At 60.1% G+C, this 18,355-nt stretch overlaps 1 protein-coding gene across 1 annotated transcript in view; it reads left to right on the plus strand.

Annotated features, from left to right (window-relative positions):
* The window catches only part of TMEM104 (transmembrane protein 104), a 58,181-nt gene that overhangs the window by 35,469 nt on the left and 4,357 nt on the right, over positions 1-18,355 (plus strand). The window contains exon 9 of the mRNA XM_059996580.1: positions 5,025-5,118. Within this exon, the coding sequence (XP_059852563.1) occupies positions 5,025-5,118 (94 nt within the window). The remainder of the gene's footprint in view (positions 1-5,024; positions 5,119-18,355) is intronic.

The following is an 18,355-nucleotide window of genomic DNA, read 5'->3' on the forward strand; positions in this document are numbered from 1 at the left end:
GGCTGAGGCTGACGTGACAGATACACGAACAGAAGGCGGAGCCCAGAGACTTGGCACCCAGGTCCCCTGGCGTCTAATTTGGGATTCCCACCAAATTAACATTTTCGTTCTCTGGCCAGCTAAACTTGCAGAGAAGCTTGGGGGTGGGGAGACAGGCAGCAAGCTGCTTTACTACTTTGCCCCGGTTCTGACTCGCTCCCACTTTCTCATTTTGCACCATTGAGCAAAGGACGTAGCACATGGCCGATCCCGGGCTCATTTTGTGTGTGAAGCAAGATTGAGTTGCACTGGGGGTCTCTCCTCTCCGAGGGCAGTGGGCGCAGCTTAGCCTCCGCACTTCTGAGCAAGGGACCCTGATTGAAAGGTGCTCTCCGAAGCAGCACAGCCTGTGTTCCTCTCTCCCGTCCCGTAGCTGCGGCTGTTTCCCAAGAGGAAGGCGGTGGCTCCAGTTGGAGACGAGCCTTGGGTTCCCCGAGGCCAGCCGGCTCGTGCGGGCCTGAGCGTCTGTACTTCGGGGTCTCAGCAAAGCCGCCGTCCTGTCCGGGGAACCTCCTGTCCCAGGCATCTTGGAGCGCAGCCCCCCTGGCCTTCCTCGCGTCTCTCAGACACTGACTCCTGCCTCTGCTGGACCGGGAGCTGGGAGTTAGGTTAGGACTGTCTTTATTCCCCTGTCGCTGGGTCTCATTTCTGGCAGAGGCTGGAGAAACGGGCTCATCCCTGCCCACCCCACCCTCCAGGCATGTGCCCGGTCAGCTCAGTCCCATGGGGGACACAGATGTGCAGGGAAACTCTGCCCACTCCAGTGAGGGGACTCAGGAGACAAGGGTGAAGGAGCAGACTTTTGAACGGGACCCTGACCCGCAGAACTGGTGTGACGAGCTTGCCGAGCAAAGGCCCAGCAGCCGGAGGGGGCGGGCAAGTCGGGGACTCACGCCCGTAGGCTCTCGGGGTGGTGTCTCCAGAGACGAGGTTGAGAAAGGCAGCACCAGATCATGGGGCCACTGGACTTTGTCGTCTGAAGCGATGAGCCCTTCGCTCATCACGAGCGAGGTATGGTTGGGGCTGACAGTGGGGAGGCGGCCCTGACACCAGCTGGCTCGGGCCCGGGAGGGAGAGGACAGGGACAAAGGGGCCCGACAGCTCCCCAGTCCTGAACTGCCCGCAGCCCTCTGCCACCCGCAGCCCTCTGCCCACCTGATTCCTCTTACTTTATGTATTGTTACCCCTGTGGCCCCCGCTCCCCGGCCCCTCCCAGGCTGGGTTAGGAGCCCTTGCTCCGTGTTCCCCGTGTCCCCTCCAGGACTACAAAGAACACGTCCCTGCGTTTTTAAGCCACCAAGTTACAGCGGTCATGGGACATCAGCACAGAGTGAGGAAGGGGTCAGGGGTAGTTGGAAGTTTGGAGTGGGAGCAGGTGGACGTGCGTGGTGCCCTTAACCCGCCTGGGGATGTGGGCGGAGAGGCAGCACTGAGTTCTAGACTCCGTGTCAAGTTCACGGTGCCACCGGGACACTGTAAGAGCCGTGGCCAAGCGTTGCCGGCCGTGCCTGAGGACGTGAGCTGCGTCCTGTCCGTCAGGACCGGCAGGGTTGCCACAGGACACATCTAAACTCAGCAGCCAGAAGAGAGAGGCACATGGGCGGCCCCGTTTGCACCCTCCCGGGTCTGTCTCAGAGTCCCAGTGACCAGTTTGAAGGTTGCATTAGAAACCAAAGAGTTGTTCTTTTTTTTTTTTTTTTTTTTTTTTTTTAAAAGAAACACATTCGGGACTTCCCTGGTGGTGCAGTGGATAAGAATCCACCCACCAATGCAGGGGACACGGGTTTGAGCCCTGGTCCGGGAAGATCCCACATGTCGCGGAGCAACTAAGCCCGTGCGCCGCAACTACTGAGCCTGCGCTCTGGAGCCCGCGAGCCACAACTACTGAAGCCCACGCGCCTAGAGCCCGTGCTCCGCAACAAGAGAAGCCACTGCAGTGAGAAGCCCACACACCACAACGAAGAGTAGCCCCCGCTCACCGCAACTAGAGAAAGCCTGCGCGCAGCAACGAAGACCCAACGCAGCCAAAAATGAATCAATAAAATAAAATAAATAAATTTATAGAAAAGAAAGAAACACCCTCGGCTACAGCAGTCGGTGTCCCTACCTCCTGTCATGCGTCGGGCTCGCAGAGTCCTTGAACAGAGACCGAACTTGAACTGATCGATGGCGTTGGGGTGTTGGGAAAGTGCTGGGGAGCCAGGTGATTTATAATGTCATACAGGCTGGACAAGAAGACCCAGGAGGACAGGCCGTCTCTCGGCTTTTAATTTCTTCTTTTTGTAAAAGAAAAGGGAGAACAGAAGGTGCCAAGCCTGGCTGGTCAGCTGGACCGTCGGGCCACCAGAGCCATTTCGTCCCCCAGACCCCGCGTCCACACCACGGTGAGGCCAGACATGCCGCCGCCGGATCCTCTGTCCTTCGCCACCCCGGAGGCTGAGTCTGGCAGGAACTAATTTGCAGAGGACACCTGTTCCTTAACTAGCCCCAGCTTGAGCCGCGTCTCAGTCTGGGCTCCCTGCGCTGCGTGAGCTCTGACCCGCGCGAGGGCTGCCGTTAGGCTGTCGGCCCTGCGCCTCCCCGAGCCCTGTGTTCAGTCTGGGCTCCTGAGCGGAAGAAAAGAAAGCACTTCCCAGCCGCCGTCCAGCCACAGGTATCACAGCCTGTTGTCCGAATCTTCCAAAGGAGTCCTTCACCGCCAGTCCCCACCCTGAGGACAGACCTGCTGTCCCGGAGCTGGATCTGAAAGAGGGCAGCAGACCCTCGTTCTCAGCTCAACTCACGCTCCCCGGCCCTCGGTGGGCACCTTGCGTACGCTTCCGACTCTACCCTGGGCAGTGTGTCTGTGTGCTCAGTCCCTTTAGACGAGGGGTGCTCTCAGCGGGGTCCCATCCTACAGGGTCATATAAAACGGGGCCCCGTGCATAGTAGGATGTTGATGAACGTCTGCCGAGGAGGTGGATGAAGATGGATTCCCTCTTGGCGAGGAGGCCCCACGCAGCCCGCAGCAGCAGAATTCCCCACCTGCCTCTGCGGCTGGTTCTGTGATCTCCCTGGTTTTAAGCAACGGAACCTTCGAAAACCCAGTCTTGAGGCTTCCAAGGTCAGATCTGACCTCCCGCATAAGCCACCCACCAAGAAAATGTCCAGCACCCACAGCTGGAGCACCGTGTTTTCAGCAGGGGGCGTCGCAGGTCAGAGGTGAAAGTCCCCAACCTCTGGCCCGGCTGCCCCAGAGTCCAGTTTCTAGCAGGCCAGGGCCGTTTGGGAATGTTTGTGACAAGCGGCTTTGTACTTGTTCTTCCACATGACGTGTCCCTCTCCCATCCTTCAAAAGAGAAATTCATCAGTGGAAAGTTTCCCTTAAGTGGTAATTTTCCTAAATGACTTGCTGATGGTGCTGTATACAGACTAGCTCGGCCAAGGGCTTCTGATCCAGTACCTCACTGTGTCCTCGGGCCAGAGGGGCACTGGCGAGGGCTGCCCGGAGAGCCCCTTGCCTCTGCCTCCCCCATCACCCCCGCCCGATGGAGACGCTGCTCCTTCCAGAGCAGAAGCAGGGCTGTCAGCCCCCAGGAGCAAGCTCCTTCCCGAAGTCTCCCAGCCCGGGCGCCTGCCAGGAGGCTCTGCCCACCCCAGCTAATTAGAACCTCTCCTTAAGCAGCGCTTTCGTCTCTCCTGTCATTCATTCTCACGGTGATAATGGACTGAGATGAGAGGTCACAGCCTCTCCCACATCCTGCCTTCCTTGCAGGCAGGGAGGGGAGAGACGGGCTCAGCCCACCTCGGGGGAGCCAGGGACTGGCCGCCAGGCCGAGCAGCCAGGAGGTATTCACCCGCATCACAGGGCCAGACCCAACTCCCCCAAAGCGGGCCCCGCTCCCCACTTTCGGGCCTTGCGCAGTCAGCTGCATCTCTGGTGAATGTCATTAGCAGTAACGTGATAAAATGGCACAGTGTAAATGTTAATAAGGTCTGATGCCTCCGCTGCTTCCGAGTGGCAGATCGGAAATGGTACCATCATCGTAACTCCAACCAGCAGCTTCTAATTCCTCTGCTCTCTGAGCAGACGATTTGGCGTGGAGGTCCTTGCCTTCCCTCAGTTCCCAGCCCCAGTGTCTACAGTGCCACGTCTACCCCCGTTTTCCTTTGCAAAGCGGGTTCAGATTTCCCACAGACCAATTCTCTAAGGCAGGGTTTGGATTCTCTTTTTTCCTCCTAAGTAAACGCTCGCTTTCCCCTGCTCTCCAGAGAGGAAGAGTAGTGAGGGGCCCAGTGCCAGCAGCTCCCATTCCTCTGGCCAGGCTCCCACCCCTACCCCTGTCCACTCCCAGCTCCCTGGAGTAGCCCCTGCTTTTCCTGGTCCGGGATGTTTCTCTGACGGGTTTGCCCTGGGAGCCACCGGCTGTGGTTCTCCAGGCTTTCCCTTCTCTCGAAGTCCAGGACGTTGCTGATGAACGACATCCTGATTCATCCTTTCCTCTGAACCCTCCAGGATGGTGTCCTTCCCACTGTGCCATGTCATCAGGGCCCGTGCGTCCCCCCCACCCCGGTCCTTTCTTCCCAGTAAACCGAGAGGGTCCAGGGTGTGCTTGGTGTTTGTGTTGGAGCCTCATCTTCCTAACTCGCGCTCGCACCAGCTCAGTGCCGGGCCCTCGACCCTTCAGTCAGTGCTTGCTGAAGAGAAGCAGACGGGGCCATGTCCCTAGGATGTCACCTGGATTTGCCTAGAAAGTAGCCTCAGGGCAGTAAGTGAGGAATAGCAGAGAAGCACAGCTCTGAGTTTCCCTTGCACCCCTGGCCCTGGGAACTCGCCAGGTGATGCTGTCTGACCCCAGGGAGCCTCTGCCGTTCCAGGTGCACACCTGGGTTAGGACCGGCCGTGGGGTGGCCGGGGGCTGCGTGCACGGTGTGCCCTCCCCACACACACGATGTGCCATGTGCGCCCAGTCTCTGCGCCCTCTCACTCTTGTTTTCATCACCAGGCTGTCTTCACTCTCCTCCTCGGACCCTTCACCTTCTTTGACGTCCAGAAGACCAAGTACCTGCAGGTCCTGACATCGCTGATGAGATGGGTCGGTGAGTCTGAGCAACACCTCGGGTCTGACGCCCTTTCTCCCCTCCTGTCCTCAGCCACGTGGGCCACGGCCACATGAGCTCACAGCCAGGGCTGCAACGTGGCATGGGCCTCCGTGGACTCCCGCGGGCCAGGAGGCGGCAGGTGCTCTGTGCCTTTTAACTGGTAGGGAAATCTAGTACCAAAAAAGAGAAGCCACTTCAAGGTCCCGTAATGCGAGCAGGGCGGGGCTCAGCCCTGGACTGCTGATTCCGAGGGTGCTGGGTCCGCCTGCAACCCACAGGTGGGCTCCGGGGCTCCTGGGGGCCTGGGTCAGGCTCAGCCCCCTTCAGGGCGGGGGAGAAGCCTGCTCTTTGCTCTCTTGGGCGCACCGTGCGGCACAGCCATAGAACCCCGTGGGCCGTGGCGGCCACCTCTGCGTCCCCGGCCACCAGGGCGGGAAGAGACACCCCATCTGTAGTACCTTCCAACTGTCTGATGCCCTGCTGAGCGAGAGCGCCACCATCCTCAGGGGAGCTTGGGGGCTTCTCCCCCATACCAGGTCTGCGGCCAGGAGCTTGGTCACCCCCGACACTGTCCTGCCAGCCACCCGGAAGGGCCAGGCTGCTGACCCACCTGGACCCGTGACCGGAGGGTGTGCGGTCGCTGCTCCCCCCCCACCGGCAGGCGCTCTGAGATCAGTTGCGCGCCTGCTTTGGTCTAAAAACAAAGATGCTGATGCTGTTGTGGCTGACGGGCCTGGCAGAGGGGGCCTGCCCGGCCTCCAGGACCCCCGCAGGGTGCTCCCCAGGATCCCCCCTGCCCATCAGCACAGAGGTTCCCAAGGAACCCGAGGTTGGGAGGCCCCGCTCCTGACCCTCTGGCCCGGCTCCCGTCGCTGCTGCACCCGCCCTGATCAGGACTCGGGGTGCACGTCGCTCCGTATTCCGTGCTGGCGCCCGGCACTGGATCGTGACGAGCTCAGGACAGTTTCTGATCCAGACGGTCTCCAGCAAGTCTGGCACCTTCAGGCCCCCGGCTCCCCCTTACTCCAGGGTTCCGAGATCCCAGCGTAAGGAGCCGCTGCATCCCAGGAGTCCTGGTGCACCTCCATTGGGAAGGTGCCGGGTCATCCAGCCCAGCCCCTCCCCTGCAGAGGCAGGCGCTGCAGCTCGAGGACGGCGCAGGCAGCCTCCAGCCCAGGAGCTCCTGAAGGGGGAAGGCCCCTGCTGCACCCTGAGGGGACGTCTGCCAGTGCCTTGTCTTGAGCCAGACTCGCCAGCCTGTAGCTTCTTCCCACTCTTGGTCCTTCCTGCAAGGAAATGAGAGCAGGACTGAGCCGTCCGGTGTGTGAGCTCTGGGGCCTCTGTAGCTCGATGAGCTGCCCTTCACCGTCCAGCTGAGACGAGGGAACACCTGGATGCGGCAGGCGTCCTTGTCGGCCCCACCCAGTTGGTCTGACCCTATAGGCTGCTCTTCCCAGATTTCATTCACAAGCTCCAAAGCCCTGGGTTAAACTAACATGACCACCTGGGGGAAAAACGCAAACTCCTTCCTTAGAACGTAAGGATCACGCTAGCTCCGGGGTAGGAAGCTGGAAGGGAGCCTCCGTGGGTACCAGGAGGGGTTGTGCCCAAAAATTGGGATCACAATTACTGGCCGTCCAATCTTCTCCTTGTAAGTCCACTTATAGGAAGTATTTGAAAGCCCTGGTGACCTCCAGAAGGAAAAGTTTTCTCTCGGTAAGCTGTATTTGGAGAAAACCGTCTCCCTCCTCGCTCCCTGGCCCAACTCTGTTGCCCCAACTCCTCCGGTCCCTGAAGTCGGGTCCCCAAGTCCTGGAGGTCTGGCCCCTGCCCGGCTCGGGCTTGGCTGTCCTTGACCTGCCGCATCAGTGGTGGAAGGGGCTCGTTAAGCGCTGGTTCCGTCGTCGGGGGGACAGAGCAGGGCACGGGGGGTGGAGGGGACGACCTGCTGTAGCTGACATGACGGATTCCCGGTCAGCCCACACGGGGAGCCGCCTGGATAATGACGGTTAATGGCTTCTCTAGCATCTGGGGCCCGTTTAGCACGAGGCATCTGGTGAGCGATGCATTTGTTAAACGGGAGAAGGTTGTAAGAGGGAGTGGAGGAGGCTGACGGTAGATAGAGAGTGATTGTCTGGGCACAGGATGCCAGGTGCCCCCAGGCTCAGGTCAGACCCAGCTCCCGCCCGCAGAGGTGGCCCCGAGCTCCCGTTGCTCGCTGGCCACAGGGTCCTCAGGCCCCTCGAGCGGCCCCTCCTGCTTCTGCGGTTGGAGTTCTCTTCCTCATCCTCCAGAACCGGGCTCGCGGAGTGTCACCTGCGGCTCAGTTGCTTCAGAAATTCAGCTGCTCTTTCCCATGGCACAGGGCACACTGGCCCCCGGTGACCCCATCCTGCCTCTCCTCCCAGCCAGAGCCCCCCTCCCACAGGGCAGCAAGGGGACTGCAGGGGGACTCCTCTGGTCTCCCACCTGCCACTTCATGGGCCCTCGGTGGCAGCCCTTGCGGTGCAACAGGGCCAGGCGGCCGTGGCCTTGAGAGAGGGTGCCAGGTGGAGACCAGCCCGTGAAGGTCATCCGCGCTCGTGTCTTGGTGGTGACATGGCTGTCTCTGCAAGTCACTCGCCTCTTTTCTCCCTCTGATCCTTGAGATAATGAAGCGGCAGTAGCCTCTCTGCGAACCTTCTCCCCGTGGCGCCGCCGTGGGTGACAGCTGCAGTGGGTGACGGCACAGACCAGTCGTTTGTCTCCGTAAGGGGCTCAGGCCTCTGGGCTTGGGAAGTAGACCCGTCTCTGACACAAAGCCCTCTCAAGTGGAAGACGAATAGGCCAGTGAAGTCAACTCTCTAACATGTAGTTGAACCCGGGGTTCAGTTCCCAGCCTGGGGCGGTGGAGACACCTGGGCGTTTTCCTTTGTAGACCTGGTGGAAGGAGTTTCCCTGGTCCTGACCCCAGGCAGCAGGCGGCAGCAGGAGGGGGGGCAGGGAGTGGAGATTGTGGAATCCGGGGAGCCCCCAGGCAGCCCCGCTGTGGGAGGGAGCGCGCCCCGCCCACGGGACGTCCCAGGGGGGTGTTTCCTCTGGCCCCAGCTGACCCCAGGTGATTTTTCTAGAACTCCTCCAAAGGCAGTGAGCACCAAGGCCCCGTTAGCCCTCTCAAGTTTGCGCCAAGTTGTCAGTTTGCAATGAGCTCTCTTTTCATTTTGCTTCTGAACGGCAGCTGTGCGGTCGTGCCCCCCCACCGACCTCCCTCCTTCCCACGCACCCTGCCTCTTCCCGCCGCCCAGATTAGGGCCCAGACTGTCCAAGAGAGCCGAGCGGGGAGCTCAGGGTGGCAATAAGCTGGCTTGGGTTCTAGGAAGACAAAAGGGAAGAATGAGCACCAAAGGGACCGGAAAATCATAAATAAACGTGCTGAGCCGGCCGGAAACGTTCTTGTGCGTAATTAGGAATTTGTTCTGCTATCTGTTGAAATGAGGCTGGGGCAGACTTGCAGGGACCCCACCCCGAGCAGGGGCCCCCGGAGCTCCAGACAAACGGGGAAGCCTTTAAGCTGGTTCCTCCAGGGTGTTCACCATGCCCTCCGCCAGAAGCCCCTGGTGCTGCCAGGACGGGATCTAAAAGTTGGATGGCCGCTGGAAATAGCCGCTTGTCGGGAAAATGCCAGAACATGTCCGACACGCGCCAGCATCGATTCGTGTCTTTTGCTGCTCAGAGAAGTTCTGGGGAGACCAGGCTGCCGAGTCTGGGAGACCCGGTTTGCAAATGCCCCTGAATTTGTGTGGACGAGAGCGATCGGTCGCCGTCCCGGCAGGTGAAGCTTGTCCAGGCCTCAGCAGACTCCCTGACCTGCCCCCCGTGCCGTCCACTGGTTCCTGAACACTCAGCTCCAGGCCGGGTGCGCAGGTCGGCCGGTATCCGTCGCCGGTGTGCGCTGACGGGCCAGCCTCCCTGTCGGGCGGTGGCGAAGGCCGGAAGATGAATTGGGACTGTGTGAAAAGCACTATTGGCAGAGCGCTCAGCAGCGGGTCAGCATCCAGACACCAGCCGCGTGCGCGTCCCTGCCATTGGCGTCTCCGGCCACTGCGTCCTGGGAGCGGCCTCAGAGCGAGCCTCCCTTGGGGCTGGCCCGGAGATCAGAGACGGGGCCCAAGCCACCCGCAGAAAGAGCTGTGTCGCTGGATGGTCCCCGGAGAGACCTTGAAGCATCGCCGGCTGCCTCCGTTTGTGTGTACCTGCCTCAGCACTGTGTGTACCTGGGGAACACCGGGCGGGGAGCCTCCCTGCCCCCACCAGCCTCCACCCCCATCGTCTTCAAGGAAGCCTGAGCCCAAGAGAAATGAGACGCAGGCCCACCTCACAGAGAGGCTGGGCTTCCTCCTGACTCCCAGCTCTCACTGTCAGCCGTAGGTCGACCAGGGACACTTAGGAGACGCCGACGACCGTGCTGTCCTTCATGTCCACAGGCCCAGCAGCGGTGGCACCAGAGCCTGGAGCCCTAAACCACGAAATGGGCCGCTGTGGACTGTTCTACCTGGGCCGCCCAGCAGGGGGCTCTCGGGCTGGAAGGGGCTGCGGCAGCACCATCACTTCACTCCCGTTGCCAGCCCCCCACCCCCGCCCCCGCAGACGCCTCCCACTCAGGGACCTGAACAGCTGGCTCGGCTCGGGGCTCCCCATTTGGTGGTGTTAAAAAAACGATTCTTTCTAATAAAGGCAGCTCTGGCTCAGGGCAGCCCTCTTCGGTCTGGGTTGTCAGGGACCCGCAGGGCTGCCTTCCCTCCGATCGTGTATTCAGAGCACCACGCACGTTATTCCCACCTCTGTGCTGCCTTCAAAGTGGGTCAGGCGCCGTCCTTCCCGACTGTTGGTGGAGAAACTTGAGGCTGCCTCATGAATTGTCTTGGCCCCGCTCGCCCCACCTTCCCTGGCTGGTGCCCCAGATTTGTCTTCCAGACCGAGCCAGCAGGGAGAGGTGGGACCCGGTGGTGGTAGCCCGAGTGGCAGAAGGTCCCCAGGAGGAGACCATCACCTGGGAACATAAGGGCTCAGGTTTGACCTGCCCCCAGAATGATCTGTGGCCGTGTGGCCTCCTCCCCCGCAGATCTATGACTGATCTCAGCTGAGTGTCTCCTGGTGGGACTGCTCTGATCTCTCACCACCAGCAGCCAGGGGTCTTCTACGTCTGAGCCATCTGTTCCCCACATCCTGTTGGCTCAGCAAGCCAGCTCAGCGTTTGAATTCCTTCAGGGTCACTCACTGCTGTCCCCTCACTCTCAACTGGTGCTCCTCGGGGGGCCAGGAAGGACACCCGCTCCCTAAGGATGGTAGCACATGGGCCCCCCTCTGACCTTCCAGCCAGCCTTTGTCCTGAGCCTTTGCTGCTGCCCTACCTACCCTATCTCTGGGCCACTGTCCAGGGCTCTCCTGGGCCATTAAGGGTCCGGCTTTCCCTCATTACACAGCCAGTGGAGGGAATCCAGGAAAACCTTTTTATGTACGTTTCATTTCAGTCTTATTTTATTCTTGGTTTTCTGAAAGTCCTCTCTGCAGACTCAAAGGTCAGTTGAAAGAAGAGGGACTGGAGGGTTCTGTCTTAAGGCTTTCAGGGTCGAGCGGACACCTAATCAAAGTCTGCTGAAGGGCCAGCCACGTGTCGCCAAGTGACCCCTTTCATTAGCGGCAGGACTGACCTGAGAGCTCCGCTGGGCCCCAAGCAGAGGCCGTGGCTCTCCCGGCCGCACCTCCCCTCTGAGTGGCCTCTGTTGTCAGCAGCTCTGCTCTGCGTGTGGCTGACATGTGTGCTGGCCCGGCCATCAGGCAGGGACTCCTGTTCCGCCAGGAGGTTAGCAGGCCAGCTGCCTGGACTCTGGCAAGGGAAGGGAGGGTGAGGCCCACGCGGGGCGAGGTGTCTGACGGACACTGATGGTTACAGTTTCGCCTCTGCTCGGAATCAGGCTGCACACGAGCCAGGGTGAACCCCAGGCAGGCAGCCAGGTCAGGCGGCCATATCGGTCTACAGAGCTAGTGTGGCCCAGGGCAACCCTGGAGCTCCGGGGTTTACATTCAGACCAGGGCGACCCAACGCCCCTGTCACGATACTGCCTCTCCTCTTCCTCGCCTTCCTGTTTCCTCTCGGCATCCAGCCACTGCATGACAGCTGTCTTAGCTCAGGCTACTGTAAAATACCATGGGCTGGGTGGCTTAAACAGCAGAAATTTAATTTTTCAGCGCTGGGGGCTAGAAGCCCAAGATCAAGGTGCTGTCAGGGTTGGTTTCCCGTGAGGCCTCCCTCCCTGGCTTGTAGACGGCCGCCTTCTCACCGTGCCCTCACATGGCTTTTCCTCCGTGTGTGCAGAGAGAGAGCACGTACTCTGGTGTCTCTTTCTCTTCTTAAAAGCTCACGTATCCCATCAGATTAGGGTCCGCCCTTACGACTTCATCTAACCTGTAATGCCTCTTCAGGGGCCCTGTCCCCAAATACAGTCACATTGAGGATTAGGGCTTCGACATACGAATCAGAAGAGGGGGACAGTGGCAAGAAGAAAGAGTTAAGAAAGGACTGAGCGGCCTTCAGGAAAGGTGACGGTGTGGAAGTTTTATATTTCCAGTCTCTGGGAAGGAGATTAGTCCACCAGCAGCCAGAGGGCCCTCGGGTGCGCTTTCCCAGCGATGACAAATGGAGCTGTGGCTCTGACAGCTTAAGAATGAGGAACCGAGAGCCTGCCGCCCCAGGCGCCGCTTGCCGTGCCTTGAGAGCGTGGAAAGTTGAAGGATGAAAAGGCCAGAACTCTTGATCTCGTACTTGAGACTTGATTGCTTCAGAGACTCAAATACCTGCCCTTTATCAACGACCTGCGCCTCCTGACACACTTGGAGGCGGGGAGGCTTTGCCCTGAGTCCTTCTGGAGTAGAATCTCAGTCCCGTAAGTTGATTATGTAAACATCCTTCTCTTCTGCCTCCATGATGATGATGATGACGACGATGGCAGCTACAGAGCTAGAATCCTCCAGAAACCACGGGGGTGACCCTGCCTGGGAAGGTAGTCCGATTGGCTTTAAATTCCCTCCCTTCGGTGGAAACCCAGGTGACTTTTTTTGCAAGGGTAGCAATCACAGAATTGCTACCGAATTGCTCATCGACCTGACGTGAAATGCGACCCAGGGCCAAGATGCTTCTGGAGCCGAGTGCATCTGCACGGGGAGCTTCCCTGTCTCCCCAGAGGGAGCCCCTCCCAGCCAGAGATGGAGTGTGTCCTGTCTTCTCGGAGCATGAAAGGAGGCCCCACCCCGACCACAGCCTGTGCTCAGGTGGGAGGGTGATGACAGAAGAAGGATGGGTGAACGTGAGCACCAAAGAACCCGAACAGAATTCCTTTCCGGTCTCGCCCAGCCGCCTACAGAGAGCACGTGCCGACTCCCCCCAGATGACAGGTGGAGGGGACGGCTTAGCCTTGTGTGGCCTTCAGTGGAGGGAGAGGAGGTGTCTCTGATTCACAGAGCAGATATGAGCAGCCTGCCCGGGGTCCTCCTGACCCCCAGAGCCCCAAAGACTAGCTGACCCCTGGGCCAGAGACGCTCAGCAGGGAAGGGTCATGGCTGCGGCTCCACCCGGCTGGGGTCACGAGGATGACCCCAGTACCCTCCTTGGAGCAAAAGGAGAATTAGGGGAGAACTCGGTATTGACAAGTTTTCCTGCTTGCCTGGGCTTTCCGGGTGGGAAGTCAGGTTTTTCCGACAAGAAAAGGGACTGACGCGTTTCTGAGCGACTGCTGTGGGCCAGGCCCTGCCCCTGTTCTTTATTGTACTAGCTTATTCCATCCTCCCAGCACCCACGAGCATCCCCCTTTTTAAAGGTGACGGAACAGGGGCACTGAGAAGTTAAGTGACTGCCCCGGGATCACACAGTTCGGTGGCAGAATCAGGAGTTGAGCCCAGAGTAACTTGAGAACTTAAGCTTGTTTAGAAGAAGGGCAGCGGCCACCTCTCTCCGTCTCTCCTGCTCTTTCCAAGGCGTTAGCGCTTCACGAGGTGGGCTGCCACTCACACCCCTGGCCTGTGGGTCTTGTGGGCCTGCCCAATGGCTCTCTGTTCACAGTCGGTCCTGTTCTTTAAGGAATGGTTACACAGCCACCTGCGCCCACTTCTAGGGCCGAGCAACTGCTTGGTCTTCAGTGGTTCTCAGCTCAGGCTGACGTTACCCTGTCGGTTCCTCCCAGCTCTCCTGAATCTCGGGAGGCCCTGGCCCAGCTCTGATGACCCAGCCTAAGGAGAGACACATGCATGCCCCAGCGCCTCTGAGGACAGTGTGGTGGTGAAGAGGGAAGCTGGTGCCGGATCCTCCCCCGGATCCAGCTCCCAGCCTGGAGCGCCAGTGCCCGAGCCGGGATGGGCACCACGGCCATTCATTAGCATCACCCCTGGCATGTTGAGCCCCTTCTTGGAGAAGAGAGCGCCGTCCTCCTGACAGCCGCCTTGACAGGTGGCCTCACCTCGCACGTGTCAGAGCAGAGCCACCTACAGGGCTGCGAAAACAGCAAGGTGTCTGGGGTCAGCATCAGGGCCGGTCCAGAGCTCAGGGGGTCAGGCGGCTCCCCAGGAGGCAGGCCCACCCAGGCGAGGCATGCTGCGGGGCTGGCTTGTGGGGAGGGCCCGGGGCTCCACTGGGAGGAGTCCGTCAGCTTCGCCGTTGGCTGTTAATCACAGCTTCACATATATGTGTGCTCCGGGGCCCTCAGGGATTAAGGATGAGGGATCTGGCCTTAGTGGACATGTGTCCCCCTCCTCCGTGACAGCTGTGTTCCTTCCAGGGCCTGCAGAGGACACAGCAGGGGTCAGGGCCGGGCACGGGCCACTGGGCAGAGCCCTCCTGTGTTCCAGAGAAGCTCTGTTCCAGCTCGAGCTCCCACCAGAATGTCCCTCTGACTCGATGACCCAGGACCACAGGCCACTTGCCCAGCCCCACCCAGCAGTGCCTTCCCTCTGTAGGGCAGGTCGCCCTGGTGGGCACAGCCCGGGGAACTGATAGCCTATTTTCCCTTTAGCTTTTTAAAGACTGGTCCAGTATCACACCTCGGGCCTAGGTTTCAAGTGTCTCGTGCAAATCAGGGCAGGTGACCGAGGGTTACAGTGAGGAGACCTGGGCCGAGGTTGGAGGCAGGGGGCAGAGAGCTTTCTGATTCCCAACAGGTCAGGTGTTTCCCTCACACACCGTCACGGAGCACACGGTCACAGTAAACCCACGTTGCCCCATCAAAATATAATGCGAGCCAACTGGGGACTTTTCAATTTTGTGGCGGTCACATCTGAACATTTAATTAATTTTAATAATATGCTTATCCAACCTAAGAGATCAAAAATACCTTTTCAACATGGAACCAATATGAGAAAATGATGAGTGAGCTAGGTTACCTTCCTTTTGCACGCTGAGTCTCTGAAATCCGGTGTGCGTTTTAGACTTCAGCAAGGCTCGTTTGGGGCCGGCCGCATTCAGGCACTCTGGAGCCTCACGTGGCTCATGGCTGCCCTGGTGGACAGCACAGCTGCACGTGCTGCTCTTTCAGAGCTCGAGGGTTTTACTGCCCCCTGCTAGGAGGGCCCTCAGAGGCACTCAGCATGCCCAGAGGTAGCCCATGCATAATTGCAAAGCCAGTCTTGGAGAAGGAGCGGAATGGTAAAACCAGTATGAGGGATCCCGTGTCCCGTCATCACAGTGTCAGCGTGACAGCCTAATGGGGGGCGCGGGGCAGGGGGCTCCTGGGAGAGCTCCGCCCTGCCCTCCTCCAGGCAGGGAGAGTCTTGGCCCAAGCTCCCCAACTCGCGTGATGCTCAGGCAGGTGGCCCGGCTCGTGCAAGCCCCACACCGACCCCAGAATTCTGTAAGGAAGGCGGAGCTCTGCATAGCCTCACCGCCACTCCAAGTGCTTGGGAGAGCCCCACCACAGCCCAGAGGCCAAGGCAGAGGCCCGGAAGGAACTCTCCCCTCTCCAGTGCCAGCGCAACCCACCCAGGGCTGGGTTCCAGTGCACGAAGGCTGGAACTGGCTTCTGACCACTCCGATCTCTGCCTTAACCCACAGCCCCAAGACAGGCATACTGGGGTCACTGGTTGGACTCCCAGAGCCCCGGACCCAGACCCCAGACCCCTGCCCATCTCCACTTGGCCCCAAGAACGAGTCAGCTCCGACTCCTGTGAGGTCTGGGCCAGTTCACCTCTTTATGCAGCCGAGGCCCCAGGGTGGAGGGGGTCCGGGAGAGCAAAGGGAGGAACAGGAGAGGCCGAAGCAGTCCAGATTCGCGGTCGTCTGCCTTTTCACTCTCATCCCCTTATAAGTCTGGACCACCTTTACCCTTTGGCAGGAGTTCAGAGGGTGTCGGCTCAGCGGCCCAACTCTCTGCAGAGGAGAGAGGCTCTGAGGTCAGATACACAGACAGCCGTGAGGCAAGACAGCTCCCAGCTGGGGCTCCTCATCTGACTCCAGCTCACAAAGAAGGGGGGAGGAGCAGGGGGCCTCCGTGGACAGCGGTGCTTCTCCTCTGACTGCGCAAGGGAACTCATGCATGACTCGTTAAATGTCGTGAGAATGCATCTTGACATAAAATATGACCTTGACCTCCATCCTTGAGGCTGCTGACGCCCCCAGGACAGAAAACTAGTAGTGACATGACCCCACTGACCTGCCACCATCCTGATACTGTCACCCCGGACGTGCCTGTGCTGGAGGGCCGTTCCTGGTGTAGATTTTCCTTTTAACCTGACCTCCTCAGAAAAGGAGGGGGAAAGATGTCTCCTCTAAGCAGTGCCCTCAGGGCTCAGGATTTGTACCGAGATTAGGACTTGCCTCCCCTCCTGTCTCTCTCCCTCCCTCCCAAGGCAGTGCATGTGGGGAGAGCGGAGAGCAGCTCCAGGTGGGTCGATATGCTGGGCGGAAGCGGTGAAGTCCCGGGGCCCCGACCCCCTGTCGCCACCCTCATTGGGCTGCTCCTTCCCTCCTGCGCTGCGAGGGGGACTGCAGACAGGTTCTTCCAAGTTGGCTCTGGCGCCCGGTTCCCCTGTGACCCCCAGGTCTTCTTCCCTGGGCTTGGACGTCCCGAGACAGGGATCTCCCCATCTGCCCCCCTGCCCCTCCGCAGCTCATGTGGCTGTTAGGCAGTTCTTTCTGTGGTAGTAATTTGTGTCCTGTAAGTTCCACCCGGTGGCCCCCTGGACTGGGTTTTACTGCCTGCAGGACCATAACTGCTGGCTCAGAGCGCCATCCCCAGATGCCCAGAATAGTGTCTGCACGGTGGGCTCAGTACATCCTTGCTGAATGAACGAATGAACGAATGAATGAGTGGTCCTGGTGAGCCCCTTGAGCCACACAAAACAAGCGCAGCTGTTCTTACGTGGGCTCTTACCGCAGATATTAAAAAAGAGGTCTCCTGATCCCCCACGTCACCTGGCAGCTGCATCTTCCGAGGCCGTCAGCCACTCCTCGTGTGACATGTGTCGGGCCCTCCCCTCTCCCCCCACAGCATCCTCCCCGGCAGCTCGCTGCACCTCCTCACCCCTTGGAGCATGACTCCTGTGCAGGATGCGGGTGGATGCGGACTGCTACCCTGTCCGTCACGTGGGCTCCCTGAGCACAGCCCGTGAGGCTCAGCGAGAAGCTCAGCCCGCCCTGCCCTCGGGGAACTGTGAGGCCTGCTCACCCAGACGTCAGGACCGCTCGCGCCCTGTCCCCCTCTCCCAAGCGGCCACCCCCGCCTCCCACACGGCCGCGACCAGGTGGCGCGAGCTGCCAGTGGCCGCGCCCGAGCCCTGGGCATCCTGTGTGCACTGAGAGCCCTGCTCTCCGCCGAACTTCCTGGCCGCGTTTGTCACTCACAACCTGTCATCCTCATTTCGTCTTGATTTATCATCAGACCTAATGAGTTTTTGGAGCAGCTACCTCCCGGGGACGGGACGATCAATCTAGGAGATGGCTGTTGAACTCTGCTTCCCCGGCAATGCGTGGAGGGAAGGGCCGGGAGCAGAGGACTGTGGTCCGGAGGGTAGGGCCGGGCGGCCCTTGTGCCAGGACCCCTCCCTCAAGGTCAGAGCTGCCGGTCAGGGCTGGCCAGACAGCTCGCCTTGAAGTCAGCGAGCCAGTTTCTGCCTGCGTTTCTTACAGCCTCTTGGAGATGTAGGGCTGAGGAGATGAGTAGAGAAGCATCAGCTCAGCCAGCATCCCAGCTGCAAGCAGCAGTGATGAGCTCATGTCCCAACAGCCGACTTCTCCCTGCCTCCTCCACGCCCACCAGACCCAGGGCCCCGCGACCAAGCAACAGACAGGATTTCCCCACTTGCCTCTTTGCCAGTCCGCGCTGGCCTCGGCCTGGGCCAGGAGTAGCGCCGGGTCACCGGGGGACGCTCCGCTAGTGGCACGACAGGATTGAGCTCTTGTCTTACAGCAGCTGCCCCCTTTGCCCCGGCCCTGGTGGCCCAGCTCTGCTGGCGGAGGTGTCAGCTGCAGCCTCGTGAACAGCTAATCGGCAGGCGGCCCACCCGCTCAGCTCTGCTTCGTAACCCTTTCCGGCCCAAGACAGACTGCCTGGCACACGGGGGACTCCGCCTCCACCCCGTCCACCGTCTCCCCTGGGTGCTGCCCTCACACCCTGCCCCAGTGCACTTCCTGGGTGCGGGTCTGCCACACAGATCTCTGGCCCGCACACCCCTCCTGCACCCACCCTGAGAAGTGTGACAAGCCAGACCGCCGGGGTCCTGAGTGTCCCCGAGGAAACAGGGAGGCCCTCACGGGGTGTCCTGTCCCAGGCCCGAGAGGGTTCAGCCAGAGGCAGCTCCTCTGGGAGGGACTGGGTCACCACTTGCCCCTTGGCTGACCACAGCTGGCGGGATTTGTGACACCCCTCAGTCGTGGGGCCCTCGGAATCAGCAGCGGCAGGGCCGGAGTCGGATGAGAGCATCAGAAACAAATCATCGTCTTTATTGGCAATTTTCACAGGCCTGTTCCCTGGCTCCCCTCCCCCGATCCTGTCCCCAGCAGTGTCAGCAGCTCTGATGAAAAGTAACAGATGACATTTCCGTTGAGCCCACTTCCGAGTGTCATTATGGGAAAACATTGGTCTGGCTTCCCGTGAATCCTGGAAGAAAGGCCTCTTCCTTCCAGGGAGCGGGGAGGGCATGACGTGGCCCGAGGGGACAGTGGGGAGACCCCCAGCCTCCCACTCGGGAGGAGCCCTGAGCTTCCCGTGGGCTG

Source organism: Delphinus delphis, chromosome 19 (assembly GCF_949987515.2).
Source record: "Delphinus delphis chromosome 19, mDelDel1.2, whole genome shotgun sequence".
NCBI lineage: Eukaryota > Metazoa > Chordata > Mammalia > Artiodactyla > Delphinidae > Delphinus > Delphinus delphis.